This window comes from Dunckerocampus dactyliophorus, chromosome 6, assembly GCF_027744805.1.
Source record: "Dunckerocampus dactyliophorus isolate RoL2022-P2 chromosome 6, RoL_Ddac_1.1, whole genome shotgun sequence".
Lineage (NCBI taxonomy): Eukaryota > Metazoa > Chordata > Actinopteri > Syngnathiformes > Syngnathidae > Dunckerocampus > Dunckerocampus dactyliophorus.
This window is the reverse complement of record NC_072824.1, coordinates 16083370-16100611: the sequence shown is the minus strand read 5'-3', so window position 1 is coordinate 16100611 and position 17242 is coordinate 16083370. Positions and strand designations below refer to the sequence as shown.

General features: G+C 40.8%; 1 protein-coding gene across 1 annotated transcript; it reads left to right on the top strand.

The window, feature by feature from the left end:
• Positions 1-4978: 4978 nt before the first annotated feature.
• slc44a1a (solute carrier family 44 member 1a) lies at positions 4979-16550 on the top strand. Its single transcript, XM_054778578.1, has 16 exons — positions 4979-5194; positions 5399-5485; positions 6822-6964; positions 8403-8539; positions 10296-10389; positions 10465-10634; positions 10733-10822; positions 10944-11086; positions 12181-12367; positions 13005-13173; positions 15048-15204; positions 15293-15376; positions 15450-15587; positions 15659-15895; positions 16094-16168; positions 16242-16550. Exons 1-16 carry the CDS (start codon positions 5171-5173, stop codon positions 16248-16250), a joined length of 1944 nt encoding a protein of 647 aa, XP_054634553.1. The 5' UTR covers positions 4979-5170; the 3' UTR covers positions 16251-16550.
• Positions 16551-17242: the final 692 nt, after the last annotated feature.

The following is a 17242-nucleotide window of genomic DNA, read 5'->3' as shown; positions in this document are numbered from 1 at the left end:
CCAGCATTTGGTAGCAGAAATGTGCTGAAATACAATGCTTTACTTCCTGCAAAGCCGGCTAATTATTGTGTGACGCCTTTATGTCCACGTGCCATTAACACTGATCAGCAAAGCGCAGCATAGCAGCAACATTCCCGGCCTGAAACGGGGTTGGGAATGAGCCTGATATCCCGCTTTCCGGCCTTTTGTTAAACTAAGACTTTGTTTTGCCAAATTTCACACACCTCAAATTGTGACCACATTTATCAAGATTATCCCATGCATCGAAAACAACAGGAACAATCTGGAAAAGTGGAATGAAACACCCTTACACTATTCCTCGGCCTTTAACCTGCAGGTCATCCAGATGTGAGCTGGATGAGCTATTTTTTGGAGGGGGTGTCTCGCTGGGAAAAAGTCACTGTGGACTCTTGAGGGACACAGATGGTCGTACTTAAAGGAAAACATCCAAGTTCAACAAGAATTCTCCAGAGTATGTCACATGATGCGCTTTGCGGTTATGCCAAGTGCAGTGTAACGAAATACAGATATGCTTGGCCGCAGTGGCTTCAGTGTGGATATGGCTACCATTTGAAGTGTATGAGCTGACACGGTGCATGACTCAGCCTATCCACTCATTACCGCCTTTAGACATCCAGCGCAAGTCTATAATTTACAAAGCTATAGCCTCCCTCCCACCATTCAGACCCCCTTGCGTGGCCACATGGTAAGCCCTGCGCGTCATACTCTTGATCCGTCAGTGACATTTTTGCGAACACGTGTTCAATCGACAACATGTGAGGGACAACATGGCCATCGGAGACAGCTCTCTGTGGTTGTGTGTGAGCTGCGAGAGTGGTGAAGCTGCAATAACCGCTTTCTGCTCCACATTGGATTCTGGGAGTGTTGGATAGTGAGCCTTTGGTAGCGTAGTGGTTCACCTTGCTTAATTTCACTTAGTTCCACATTCACAATTCCACTGTGCCTGACTGGAAAGAAGCCCAGGGTGAGGGTCCTGATACCCCTTACGCGGCTCCACTTGCTGTTGACGCTTTTTCGCCGTCCAAAGCAGGTACTATTAGGTTCCCAGCGTGCTAAGCAAATACCATATGGACCATGTCACTGTGCTTTAGTTCCAAACACTGCTGCATTATACTCCAGAGTCACCACTTTTCCGCATAGGCCCATTTTCTTGCTGCCCTCAGTACTCTCTCAAATAAAATTTGTCTCTAAGTGGCACATGATGACAAGTAAATGCAGGAGACCCTTGTTCTCCTTCTTTGTTCCATTTAGTTCTGACTGATGTGTTTTTTGCAGTTTCCTGTGGTTTTGTTTCGAAGAAACCAAAAAAGAAAGGTGAGCGTGCAGTGGAAAAGCGGGACAATTCTACTGGGATATGCTCCGGCCCATGCCGTGAATTTAAACAGGATCAGTTGTAAAGACAATGGATGGACAGAGACTAGGGTAATTTTGAACAGTTAATATTCAGTGTGAACCAATCCTCTGGAGCTTCAGTGTTGATCTAACTGACCAGCTTCCAGGTGACTGAAGAGTTGATGTGTTTTTGTTTTGTTATTTTGGATTCTGTAATTTGCAGTTGAAGTCTATGTTACACTGAGAAACATTATTATATTATATATATCCGTGTTGTTTGAATGAACAATTCTTTAAAAAGTAGCACATGAGAAAGCACCATTTGGTCACAAGCGTGGTTAAATATGACCCATTCATGATTCACTCCATAATCCCTCACTGTTCAAACCCTTTGGCTTCTTAAGTGGAGCAGTGACGCCCCAAAGGAAACGGACTCACATTCCTACCACTTTAGTTTATTATTGGAAAAATACGTCATTCTAAATGATTGTCATTAAAGAATGTTTGAAAGTAAGGTCTGACCATGTAGGAGAAAATAGGTGACACTGGGATGGCTCCTCCCCTAACTGTCATTTTAGATTTCCCCTTGCTTAACTGACAATTATAAAGTTGTAATATAAATTCTCAATGAAAATATTTAAGTGGAAACAAAGGGTGAAGAAACTTCCAATATTTTTGCATAGATCTAAATAATCATTAGATAGTGATACATGACTGTCTGAATAGTGAATTGTTATAGTAGATATAGTGTCTCACAAAAGTAAGTACAACCCCCACATTTCAGCCACCCTTTTGTCAAGGGACAAATTTGTAGATTTAGTGTCAACACACAGCCATTAGACAACACAATGGAGTAAACCTCACAGTGAACATGTCCAAAGTGTGAATATTTAGTGTGAGTGCCTTTATTATCTAGCACTTCCTTAACCCTCTTGGACAGAATTCACCAGAGCTGTGCAGGTTGTTATTGCAATCCTCTTCCACTCCTCCATGATGACATCACAGATATTAGACACATTTTGCCCTCCACCTTCCGCTTGAGGATGCCCCACAGGTGCGCAATTGGTTTCGGGTCTGGAAACATACTTGGACACTTCATCATCTTCACCTTCCTCAGCAAAGCACTTGTCATCTTGGATGTGTGTTTGGGATCGTTATCATATTGTAAAACTGCATTGCGACTCATGCCATGGTAGGGGAACATGCTCTGCTTTGGAATTCATGTTCAATGAACCACAGCCCCCAAGTGCCAACAGCACTCACGCCGGCCCGGACCATGATGCTGCTGCCCCCTTGCTTGGCTGTAAGCAAGGCACAATTATCTTGGCATGTAGTTGTGTTCGTAACTATTGAGACAATAGTGGCTGTCTGTTGAGTCATTTTCAGTGCATAGACACTGTACTGTAACATATGCACAGAAATAGGCCGGACAGCAGAGAAAAAGGACAAGCCAACACTGGAATAGGCTGTAGCTGAGCATATAAGCTATGTGTTGTATGCAACAAATGAGCATCATTGCAGTGATCATCGCCCTAGGGGGCCTTGGCCTGTAACCATGGTTTGTGGAGCACTGTACCGTGGGAACAGGAAGTACAAGTTATTGCAGATACGGACCATAACAATCTCCAGGCTAAAAAAAGTCTATCTAATCTTTATGCGTGTGTATATGTTGTTTGGTTTGTCTGCACATATGATGCAGTCATGTGTCATCTAGGTCAAATAGCTTAATTACGGCAGTGGTAAAAGACACACTGAGATACTGCCATTAGTGTTCCCTGTGTAGCATCTAGTCTACGCTTGTACTTTTGTTCTGGACTTCACCTAAAGTCAGGGAAGCCTTGTGCAGATTTTGTCTTGTATATACAGGATTGCTTTCCTGACACGTGAATCACACAACAGCAGAGCCTCGACTTGGAATGTGTACAGATGATGTTTGCTTTTACGAAGGTCAAAGCTGATTCACACGAACAAACTGAAGGTTGATGCTGATGGTCTAGCGCACAAAAAAAATGTCTCATCCAAGAGGCATCAAAACAATGGCCTCTTGGATGTCCTCACATCCTTCTAACCTGGCAATGGTTAAGGGTCTGTTTGGACTGAGTGACATATTTATCCTCTTGTCCTGTTGTTTATGAGGGCCAGGATAGTTTGGGCCAAACATGTGCAGTGCCGACTTTGAGGAATCCAGGAATATGTGTTATCCGTGGATACTGTTACCAAAGCGCTGTCACTTTGAGATACAAAAGTCAGGAGATGAGTTGCCTCGTTATGTGATGTTTGTCTGCATCCCAACACCTCCGAATGGGGCGGATAATGGGAGGGTGATGTTTTTGGATAATTTATTACAAACACAACATTGACTTCCATACTGGTACAAAAAAAGACATTCACTGTTTTGTAAGACAAAATGGAAAACATATTAGGTAAAGTTTCAATGGTATGTTATGAAGGGGAATTTGGGTGAGAACTGATGGCTGTATTGAAAATGTGCAGAAATATTGAACTCCTTTCAGAGAATCAAAACCAAGGGAAAATAATGACAACATTTTGCCTTGACTTACAAAATAGTGTACTTCTGGGAAGTCAGCTGGTTTACACAAAGTCTGGACGTCGTTCTTCAGCAGCCTCTACAGCTTCGACAAGATGTTTCATGTTGCACCACTGCAGGTGAGATCCTTTAGAGCCAAAGAACAAAACAATCCGGCATGAATCATATGGTATCCTCAGAGCAAAAGGGTGCTATAACAAGACGGAGGCAGCAGGTGGCGACAAACTAATTGTTGTGAATGGATGTCGCATGTAACTTCATCTAATAAAGTATGGCATGGTACTTCATTAGTCTCCAAGAGAAATTCACGTTTCCAGCAGCTCTGCAAAAATATGATGACTTTAATCACTAAATGACAAAATAAAACAACAAAGGCAAGACATGAGAGATAAGAAAAATAAGAATAAATACGGAACAGATCACGTCAACTTTGTAGTGCAATAGTACATACATAATAAATAATGATACATAATAATAATAATACATAAGTACTAGTTCAGTGAAATAACCTATTAGGGCCCATAATACCGGGAATTAAGTGAATCTTTAATTGTTGTATTGTAAATTATGTAGAGGAACAGTCAACAAAAACGAAAATGACTATATACAACCCCAAAACTAGTTTTTACATGCAGAATACATCACCCACCAGGCTAATGCGGGTACTGACAGCTACAAGGAGATAAAGGTAAATCGACAATTATACCGACTATAACAGTATTTGTAGCTTTTAAAGCCTGTTTATGAACGACTTTTTGTGTCGTTTGTGTCGAATCACCCAAACAGTCTCGCAGCTCAGCAAAGGAATCTTAATTTATGCGGTTTAACACCGGTTGCTTTCGCTGACACTCAGAAATTCAAACGTTTCCACACGACAAGCATTCTGTCACAAAAAAACATTCACGTATAATTTAGAAGGGAGTAGTGATATTATAGAGTATTTTTTAATAAAGAAAAACAGAAACAGGAGGTGAACGTAGATTCAGACATCTCGCTTGTAAACGTGGTATTCAGTTAGTCGTCATAAAGTTTCCGACAATCACTGAAGGCATCACAAAGAAATTTACTTCCGCGTTGACTTAAAACAAGGAAAGTTCGAAAAAATGTTCCCTGTTGCTGATTGTTCTCACTAAAGTGTGACAGTCCATCTGTATAATCTTAACAGTTGTTGAGCTCGACCGCAATGAGTTGTGGAGACAGAAGGACATTTTAACCAAAGAAAAGTCGTCGAAAGTTTTGTTTTCACCTCGCTCCATCTTGTTCTTTACAATGGGATGTTGTAGCAGCAACGAGGTAGGTTAGCCAGCATGAAAGGTTGGGTGTGTTGAATCTGTTGTGTGTGTACCATTCACGTCACTTTTCAGACAGAGGCGGCTTGTTTAATCACCAACACTGCCACAACAACAGACTCAGAAACAGGCATTGGAGTTCGACACACTGAGCCGGTCTCTCAACGTAAAACAACATAACTTCCTGTCTGTGTTCATGTCTTGGCAGAGTAAACGTGACTGGAACCCGCTGGAGGAACGAAGGTGCACGGATATCCCATGGCTCATCATTTTCACCCTGTTCTGTATTGGTATGGTATGTGCAAAATGCTATGCAGCATTTGTAAACGTTCATGCATTGTATTGTATCACTCACCACTAACAACAACTTGCAAGGCCTTGCTATATAGTCTGTGGACTGCTAACTATTGCCTCCTTTTGTAGATTTTTCAATTGCATACCTGTAGGATTTGCCCTACCATGACTGACCGTATAGAACAGTTTAGATTGCGTACAGTACATTACGTACCGCGACCCCTACAAATTTATGCACCCATAAATATGCCTATTTTTGACACTCTAAGCCGTACAATATGCTTGACACACTTATTAAACACATTTTAAATAGCAAAATGTATAGGACATCACCACTAATGAATGATTATGAAAGATGACCAAAAAGAGAACAGATGGAATTGGAGTCACGGTCTAGCCTATAGCCTAGTAGTCAGGCTACGGTGACAACTGTGCTTCCGTATCCTGTGGTTATCGCCTCCATCTCCCTAGAAAGCGGTCAGCAGCGGTACGCGACTCCGCAGGCCGCTGGATCTTCCCGGCTAGCAGTCTGAGATGATGCGGGCGTTCCTCCAAAGCCTATGTGTCTACAAAGTTCACATTGCTTGCCTCCTGTAATTCCAATAACGATTTACGATCATACATGAACTTGTGTTTACCTCACTGGAAGTTTTGAGGACAGATTATAACAAAGTTGACTGTTGTAATTGCTGCCACAGCCACACAGGGCATTGCCATCTTACACCTGCATCACGATGTTTCGTACATATATGCTGTATAATTATGATATACACTGTACTTTATTATCAAATATTCATAAGATATTAAAGATTTAGGGTGCATGAGGTGGGTTTCCTGCATAAAATTGTCTATTTTTGGAGAGAAAACCCACTAATGGGCGGGTTATCCCACAAAAAAGATATTGATAAGATATATGTGAATATGTAAATGGTGAATCTCAAACAGGCGGATATCCAATGTATGCATCAGTGAATTAGAGCCATTATTCCTGCAAATGCAGGGTGTGTATGAATACCCAAGTAATGTCTCAGGCAACAAAAAATGCTTTTTATGTTGAAAAATACAATATTTATTAATCAAAATTCAGATATACATTTTATAACCGATTAACAAAGCTTAACAAATGTTCAGTATGAGCAAATTCGGTATGCTTTTTCATTGCTAGGGAATGTCATTCTTCACCCTGAAAACATAGAACATTAAACTTAGTTAATTTTACCCATCTAGTTAAAATGTTAAACCATATTGGTGAGAATTGGCAATGTTATTAGACTACCAAATGATGTCCTATTATTTGGGACACGCTGTATGTTAATGATATCCATTGTGATCTGCAGGCATGTATTTGTGGCTTCACCATCTACACCGGAGCTACCACACGGCTTATCTATGGATACGACAGCTATGGTAACATCTGCGGTCAAAACAACACCAAGATCCAAGGAGTTGATCTCAGTGGCCGCAACATGGTAGACAACAAGTGAGTTCATACTGCAGTAAATCTAACACAGTCACAGTAAAAAGTGTCTTAAATTAGAAATAAAGTTGAATGTCTGTGGTTGGTTTTCCCTTAGAAAATAATGGAAATAGTATTAATATCTTCCAAGGTCAAACTGTCACCATTGTAAAACTTACTAACTGTACAGGCAACCTTTCACACTCACACATGTGAACAATTTAGAGTCTGCAGTTAACTTATCATGCATGTTTTTGGAATGTGGGAGTAAACCAGTTCAAGCATGAGGAGAACCTGCAAACTTCATACAGATATTTACCAACTGAGATTTAAACCAGCATTTCCTGACTGTGAAGCAGATGTGGTAACCACTATACCACAATGCTGCCATAAAAATAAGTTAAAGACTAATGTTAAAAAAGTACATTTCGTACTTCTCCGTAATGCCAGTCTGCTTGGTGCGTTTGACGTTTTTTGTCATTCAGTACCAGTCAAAAGTTTGGACACACTTAATCATGCTGCTCACAGAACTACTGCTCTCACTTTAGCCAGTATGTGCTGAGCCGCTTTTGTCACTCGGCTACTGCTACCTTGCCATACCGTCTATTTTACTCTTTGTAAGGTAAATACTGGTGATAATGCTTTAGGTCAGGGGTCCTCGGTTACATTTGTCCACTGGGCTGAACTCTTACAAGGTTTGATGAGGTTTGGCATGCATGAAGGTGGTTATATTTGACTTGAGAAGTGTGTTGCATGTACACTTAAATGTTCATTTTTAGCAACATGCAAGTCTACCAATGTGACAAAGTGCAGTAATGATTTTGTTTATGTGTTTATTAATGTAATCGTGTGATTTACCGAGCTTTTGGGTGTTGGAAAGTGCTTGATTTTGACTTTGTGGTTAAGTGAAAGTGCAGGAAGCCTGTATACTCATTAAATGCTTAGCACTTTGATTTTAATTCTGATTGATTAACCTTGTTGCATATCCTCCATGGACCTGTTTGTCATAGTCACGCCGCCTTCAGGGCATCATGCTTGCTTCTTGTGTGCTCTTGCTAACATTCTTCACATTCTGAATGAATGAGAGACTAATCTATTTCTTTTCATGTTATCTCACTCTCTCTGTGTCTATATTAATAACACTATCCTATCCTAAGTTTTTCATGGTTATGATTGTAATGTTCTTAATTTCTGTGGCTGCTAGCTTTCCATCAGCATGCAGTCTACAGACCCAGTATTGCTCAAACAATGGCTCATGCTTTACTGAAGCGTGATTTGCCATCAAGACTTTTCAGATACAAAGAGACAACTGTGCAGCCGGGGAAGCAAATGCCACCGTATTTCATTTTCTGCCCTCACTGAGAAGTCCCAGTATACATTCTAATGACTAAATGGGCTCCTGTTCTAACCAAAGGCAATTGTGTGTGTAAATAGCAAATGTGTTTTTCTGTATGTCTCTTAGGTATGTCTTTTTCCTGGACCCGTGCAACATTGACATCATAAACAGGAAGATGAAGAGCATTTCCCTGTGTGTATCAAAATGCCCTGCTACTGAACTGAAGACATACTATGATTTAAAGCAGTTTGCTCTGACTAATGGTGAGAAAAGGAACACAAGACTGAATTATTTGTCAGTCATGATAGACAAATGACATTTGTGGCGCCCCCTGCTCAAAATGTTTGGAAGACATTACTAGCAGACATGTAATACAGATATCCTCAACGTTTATAATAATTAGACAAATGGTTAGACTTAGGTTTGTAAGACTTACCCATGGCCCTTGCTTGATGGCGGCCATGTTTTCCAACCAATCATGACGTCGCCAAAAGGTGTGTAACAAAATTGGTGGTGGTTCGACTACACACGCTAAAGTTGGGTGTTTTGTAGAGTGCATTTAGCTGTGCGAGAAGACAAGCTAAGTTCTTGGTACAACAGTATCATCATATTGTTAAAACCATAGCAGCACAATTGATATTTTTGGCACAGACTAGCACAAATGCAGCAGCAAAGAATGAGACTAGGCCTGTCACGATAATGATACATCGATTAATCGAACGATTAAAAAAGCAGGTCGATAATTATGACGCCCTCGATAAATGACATGTGCACATGTGCGTGTGTTTCATCTGCTCGTCTCTCTGTGCCGCACAGGCTGGATGACAAGAGGGTTCACTTTGCATCTGTCTGTGCGCATTGGTTTTATCGCGAAATGAACAGAGTGGGGCCCTTGTCTCATTCAGCCTCTTTGTGGAGGCGGGGCTACTCGTGAGTGGATACAGAGGGTTTAGCAGTGACCTTCGTGAGGCAGCATACGCTAACACGAAGAAGGCACAGAAAAAAACAGGGTTTTGAGGCAAATGCCACAGCTGACAGTCACAATGTGGGAACATTTCGGTTTTAAACAGGATGAACACGGTGAGCGTATGAACACCAACGACCGACACGGACAGTTTTCTCAACTGGGAAAAAAAACTACCGTGTAGGTGCCTCAGGCAGCGGAGCCTTTGTCCCGACAGTCAACGCTTACTCAGGCGTTTGGTCGGCAAATATAACCAAAACAGTGCAAAATGGTGTGCTCTCACAAATGGTGTCGCTGGCTACATTGCAAAAACATACATACAGGCAACTTCTGTGTCAAGCTAATGTCTCCCACAGGTACGCTATACTTGAGTACCATCTAGTGGTTGAAATGTGCACACTTCATGACAACGAAAAAATTGTATCAATTAAATTTGATTATCGACGATAATTTGTAGCACAATTATTGACCAGCAAAATTTGTTATCGTGACACGCCTAAATGAGACGAGTTTGCTTTATTTCAGAGTATGTTGCTGGTGCTGGGAGAGCCATCCCAGTTTTCAATAAACCAGAAAGTATAGCGGCACAAATAACCACGTCAATGACGCAAACCAGCACAAACAGCAGAAAAGGATGAGACTATTTTGGTTGAATGCAGAGCATGTCGGTGGGCTGATTATGTAATGGTTGGACACTTTAATCTTTAATAACTCAAAAACTAAACCAGAACCAACGATTGCGACTACGTATTTTGGATTAATTGGGGCAAATGGGGGTGTAGCATTTTAAAGGCACAAACACAACACCTTTTTGAGACTACAGTATTTTTATTTAGCTTTGCGTGGGGTGAGGGGCGGCAACTTCACTTCAGGTTGTTTTGACAAAAAAATTTACTCAAGTCAGTGCGCAGCAGTTCAGAAATAGAGTAGCGACATCCTGCAATGTCCTAATTCGTAATATATTACTGTCACCTTTCAAGTATGTCAGTAGGATTGATTTTTTTCAGTGTTTCATTTCAAATGAAACTAATCATGTCATTCATTTTTTATAAAAGGATCTGCACTCTGCACCTATGATATCACTCCATCAAGATATCCGAGCCACTCGGACCGGTTCAGTAAATGTCCCAAGCTCCCTGTTCCACCGAGGTAATCAGACATTTAGATGTTTTCTGTTAATAATATTAAAAAAGTTAACTTTATGTTTGTTTTTGTTTTTTTCAGTAAGTCAGTGCCGCTGTCCCGTCGTTGCATACCAGCGGACATCAGCTGCTATGCGGACCTGGCCTTTTCCGTCTTCAACATAATTATTGACAACAATGTTGTTCGCCGAGTCATCGCAGGAGTGATGGCCAGCAAGGACATCATAGTGGGACTCTGCGCGCTGTCCTTAGGTGGGACACACTGTACATATGGCTTACAATACACACTGTATTTTTGTCCGCGTTTTTTCAGTATTATCCAAAAAAAAGCTGAAATTTCTTTCTTGCAGTTCTTTCCTTGATCATGATGGTGGCCATCCGCTACATCTCTAAAGTCATGGTGTGGATCCTCACGATTCTCACGGTCATTGGCTCTATAGGTGACCGTCAACAACAACACATACCATATTGCCCTTGTCATGTGTCACAAATTGTGCTGCCAGAGAAAACCAACCCATATACTGCATAACACTGCGCATGTGGATTTTATTTATTTTGCAGGCGGAACAGGCGTTCTGTGGTGGCTGTATGTGGACCACAGGAAAGCTCTCAACAACAACACCACATCTGTCTTTAGAGAAGAAGAGGCAGCTGATAACGTGAAGGCACTCCTTGTGTATGCCATCTGTGCTACAGTTTTCACGGTATGTCTGAACACAACTGAAACTATGCTTGGAGATGCCCGTGTTGTGCAAATAAAAATGTGTTATAGTTTTGCTTTTCACAACGCTAACATGCTAATACGCTAGCATTTGTTACCAGTAGTTTAAAAGAAAAGAATGGACAAAAAATGGCTATTTTTTACAATTACAAATTAAACTGCATAAAAATTGTCGGGCCGAACAAGATGACTCACAGCTGTCTTGTATACACATACATGTGTAGCGCGTGCACACACGCAAAAGCAGTCTCACAGACATGATCAACAATTTACATTCATATTGTTGTTACGATAGGCTGGTCTTTCAATGGTAGCATTAGTAGCTAAACTGTGCAAAATCACTATCATTAGCTGACAACAAGCATAACTAATAAGCATGCTTGTCTGTTACGTCGTGGGGTGTGGCTTATGTGCTCTGAGCAGGAATGGGTATATAATGCTTGAAGCACGTTCCAAAGTTAAGGCCGCATAAAGGTTGCAAACTGTCCCTTTAAGTAACATTTTATATGTTATAGAAGTGTAAAGACAAGTTAACCACTGTTGATTTTCAAAGGCAGAACTAATAAAATACTCTACTTTAACTTTCACAAATGAATACAATGACACTGAACACAAGTATTGGGCCACTGCTGAGTCTTTTTTTATTGTGGATTTTATTGTTGTATTATTATGTTTTTCTTCACTACACATCTCTTGTACCGTTACAAAAATGTCTCAAGTATCACGGTGGTTGTAAGGTTTGTCTTTTTTTGGTCAGACTCCAAATTGCATTACCTTAGGGGCATTCAGTAATTGGTTTACCTAATTTAGCATACTTATTAAAGGGGCAACATATCAGAATGCAGTTTTCCACTACAGCAAACTAACCACACACACACAATTATAAACATTGTTAAATTCCTTTGGTGAAAGCGAGCATTATGATCTCTTGTATTGGATCTCATTAGCATTTGTATTCTGTGTCTTCAGTGTCTTTTTTGCAGATGTTGCGAACTAAGGAAGTTACATTCCTCGATCACTCCAAACTTCTACTCAGATCATTTCTAAGGCTTGTGGGACACATTGTGCCCCCTCCAGGTGGTTCTCCTGCTGGTCATGGTGTTCATGAGGAAGCGTGTGGCTCTGACAATTTCCCTGTTCCACGTGGCTGGAAAAGTGTTCATCCATATTCCCCTGCTGGTCCTGCAGCCTTTTTGGACCTTCCTCTGCCTCATGCTCTTCTGGGTCTATTGGCTGGCTGTGCTCCTCCTCATTGGAATGGCAGGTGAAATACAAATTCTTGTTTGTTCCACTCACAGGTTCAACAGTCAGTATAAAAAGTATGTGCTACAGTTTGGGATGCTAAATAAGCATGATACTATTTCCAAGCAAGTTTAATTTGTTACATTTTGTGCTGGTCCTGTGGCGTGACTTCACTCCCACATCCGGAATCTTGTGCCAGTCTCGTGGTGTGGGAGGATGCAGTCAAAAGACCGTTTCTCTTCTCATCTCCCACTTCTCTATTCTGCTGCTAATTCTTATTCCCAGCAAAGTTTAGAAGCTTAAAATGTTATAAATATTAACATTTTTATTGGTTAATCGGGAACTCATAATCATGTTGAAGTGTAAAGTCAGCCAGTCTCTTAATTCATATCAGTTGGTTAGATTGCTTCACCACGACATTAGATACACCTTTGCAAGTTTAATAAGAGCCAATGAAAGGCTTGTAATGAACATTCTGCCTGTACAAAGCTAATCATCAATTTGATTGACAGTATGCTTATTATTCTAATTGTCATAGTTTATTCTGAGAGCTGTTTTAGTAACCATTTTGGTTACCTTCTTTAGCTATAATATAAAATATTCAGCAGATGAAATTTAAAAGACAATTTCTATGTGTTCTACTTAATTTCCTTCAACAGGAAGTCCGGTGAAAAACAACTCCACAAATTTGGTTGAGTACCAGATGAGCGGACCTGCTCAGTACTTGGTGTGGTATCACGCTGTGGGTCTCATCTGGATCAGCGAGTTCATCCTTGCCTTCCAGCAGATGAGTATCGCCGGCGCTGTTGTCACCTACTACTTCACACGGTAGTAATAGACTTGTTATTAGCATATACAGTAGGAGTATTGAAAATAATGGATTCGGCGATATATCGTGATATTACATCGCACGATTCTCATATCGATTCCAAATGCATTCAAATCAGTGATTATATATGTATTTTGGGGGTTAGTACTGTATTCATTGCAGCGTTTTTTGTCCTGCACTTACAGTACACTCATGGTTACTCGTTGGCAGCGTTGCCAGCACACTACCCAAGCCTGCCATAGTAATAATAGCATCTCGTGAGAGTTACACTATATTCTCGTGTTGTTTAAAGAACAGCTGAAGTTTCACTATGGAGAAGGAATTACGAGATGCTCCAAAGCACATTTATAAATTTGCAATTTGGACTCATTTTGGCTGTTACAGCACCACAGACGGAAACCCAGATTATGACAAAAGCCACGCCATCTGCAAAATGTGTTGCGTGAGAATCAAATACTGCGGAAACACCACAAACCTGTGTGCACATGTTGCCAGACATCACGGCGAAGTGGAGGGGAAGTGAAAACAAGCGACTACCTCGTCTCAACTAACTCATAAACAAGCTAGTTTAACCAAATTGTCTTCAAGCTCACCGCGTGCCACCCTTCACCATTTTGACCCTTGAATACACTAGTATGCTTTACTGGTCTCCAGGTACGCATTTTGTTGCATTTCGCCAGTTTCAGTTTCAAGTTGTCTCTGCACGTTGTGTGCCATTCACCCCCCCTCCCCCAAAAAAATCCTTAAGCTGTGTGACGTGGACCATAAAGGCTGCGATTGGTCGGCTTGCAGTACAGTATTTCTTGTGTATACACGACTAGAGTGTAAATAGCTCACCCCCGGGAATGCCTTCTCTGTTTTCGGATCAACATCTGCAATAAAAATGATTTGCAATGCATCGATTAGCTGCAATTACGCTTCCTGGCACTCCTTAATTATCATTGTTGACTTGCTAACAAGCCTAATAGTCAAGGAGAGTTGTGGTTGCTCAAAGAGTTGACATCACTTCACATGCTCAACCCTGATGAAGAGTTATAAAGGTAGGGGTGTCCAAAGTGCGGCCCAGGAGCAATTTGTGTAAGCACAATTTTAACAGCAAAAATTATAAAAATAAGAGTAAAATGCATAACATAATGAGAAAATGCAGGTTTGTGTTAAACACTTCAACAGTATGTATGATCTCACCAAAGTAATGAGGAATTGTATTTTAGTTTTATTTAGTGATAAAATAATTTTTACACATCAATCATAATTAATGTTAACAAGCATGCTGCGTATTTACGTTGGTTTATCCAAATTCAATTTACATTCATATAGTTCTTACAATAGGCAATATATTTAATAATAGCTAACGTTAGTGGCTAAACTTGGCCAAGTAACTATAATTAGCAGACAAAAAACAACTAGTGCCTGTGCGTGTGCTACGGTGACGTAGCTCGTGTAGTCAAAACAGGAAGAGACAGGATATAATGCTTGCAGTAGGTTTGAATGTTGGCGCCCTCTAGGCAGCTGGAGGAAGTCACTGCAATCAGTTCCTTTTAATTAGCACACTGTATGCAAGTGCCACATAGGATGCAGTGAAAGAGTGAGTAGTTTTATTTTGTTTTGTTTTATTTAGTCTTTAGTCTCACTATTACACTGTAGTTAAGTGTTAAAATATGAATTAAAAAATTGCCTGGACAGTTCGTAAGGGTTTTATTACAGTGACAGCTTGACTCTTGAAAGGATCAATAGAATGAAATTGTACAAACAAAATTCCACTGTATTAAATAGTATAAATACAATGCTCAATGTTACTATTTGCCATAGAAATATTCTTACAAAACGACAAAGGATTTTTCATTAGCCACAATCAAAGTGTTTCCACTTGCAGGAATAAATCTCAATTGCCATCCACTCCCATTCTGTCGGCCATGCTGCGTACCCTCCGCTACCACCTTGGTACTCTGGCCAAAGGCTCCTTCATCATCACGCTGGTCAAGATTCCTCGTCTCATCCTGATGTACATTCACAGTAAACTCAAAGGAAAAGTGAGCTTTGGGATCATAGTTACTGTGGTTTTTAAATCTTTGTTGTCGGTGAAGCTTTGGTAAAGAGAGATTTATTCTTTTCCCCTAGGAGAATGCGTGCGCCCGCTGCATGCTAAAATCATGCGTGTGCTGCTTGTGGTGTCTGGAAAAGTGTCTGGCATACTTGAATCAAGTAAGTCAAAACCAGTTTGTGACAAACAAAATAAGAACAGGATTTTATGACGTATTCGTGTTCTTTTTATTAGAACGCTTACACGGCCACAGCGATAAACAGCACCAGCTTCTGCACCTCGGCACGTGACGCTTTCATCATCCTGGTAGAGAATGCTCTGCGAGTGGCGGCCATCAACACCGTGGGCGACTTTGTCCTCTTTTTGGCAAAGGTACCAACCTCAGTCATCCTTTGGGCTTGCTGTTTTATATACCAACCTTCTCTGGCATCTGTTTGTGACAGGTGCTCATCGTGGCCTGTACGGCTTTTGCCAGTGTGCTGGCACTCAACTACCACAGGGAGTACACTGTGTGGGTGCTTCCTCTCATCATCATCTGCCTCTTTGCCTACATGGTGGCCCACTGCTTCCTCTCTGTGTTTGAAAACGTGGTGGACGTCCTCTTCCTGTGTTTCGCCGTTGACGCAAAGTACAATAACGGCAGCCCCGGACATGAATACTTCATGGACAAGTCTTTGATGGTACATTTTCTATGTGAGAAGCTGGAGCCTATCCCAGCTGAGATGCGGGGTGTTATACACCCTGGACTAGTCACCAGCCAATCACAGGACACGTATAGACAAACATTCCCACCTGTGGACAATTTTGAGTCTTCAATTAACATATGAGGCACTTCCAATTCATGTGTGATCTGATGCAGTCTTTGTTTGTCTTCTCAGGAATTTGTTGAAAACAGCAAGAAAAGGGGTCGGTACAAGCCAGAGGATGGAAGCGGACAAGAGGTGAAGGCCATGGTGAGTTCAGAGCTCTTAGTGCATCACAGTGTTAGCCCCTTGATTACTAAATATACATTTTTGTTCCCTGTAGGCGCATTAAGGGACGCGTGGCAAAAAGAGAGCCAAAACCAATTAGATCATTACTAATACATCGTGCAGAATACGCTTTGTTTTTTTGTGTGTTTTTGTGACACTAAGGTTTGGGGTTGTGCTCTTTTATTTTTTTACACTCCTAATGGATATTTTAACCCTTTTTAAATAGTGTTTAACATGGTTTAACGTGTTGGCTTGTAATTCTAAAACAGTCAAGAGCACACGTTGAAGCTGATGCAATAATCTTTTGACTCTTTAAGCTGTTTATTACTTGTTTTTGTACTTCAAATAAAACATAGAATTGTCATGAGATCTGTAATCTGTTTAAAAAAAAAAAATTGTAAAAGATCTGCAGTCGTCCCTCACAATATCGTGGTTCAATTATCGCTCACTGACTATATCGCATTTTTTCAGTAATTAATGAAATGATCGCTGTTTGGTGGTAGACTATGGTCTATTATTAATCTAAACATATTGAGATACAAGTGATATGTAGTATTCTCGTCACTCTGCGACAGTAATGACACATCATCTTACGTTACATACATTACATAAGTCAGCCTTGGCATGTCCAACATGATAGTGAAAAAGTTCTCATCCCATTTCGTGTGGAAGTGGTACGTTTTTGGCTTGTTACATTTACAAGAAATCAATTTGAGGCTAACTGAATAGCTCGCTAGCTAACGGCCATCTCGAGTGGCAGCAGCATAAGAGTTGAGCAATGTGATGTAAACAAAGAATAAAAGGAGTGTAAAGGTGACTATAAGGGTGTTATTTCATGTCTACAGGGCTCTAATAGTGTAAACCTTATTTAGAAAGTCAAACCGGTTTTCTATGCTCAAACTACGAAAATATTCCATTTATTAACATTCAATCCTATATCTCGGAAAAGTCATTTACCACTGTCGGATCTGGAACCAATTACCCGCAATAAACGAGGGATGACTATATCTACAGCGTAGGTTCCCAAAGTGGGGTATGCGTACCCTCAGGGGTATA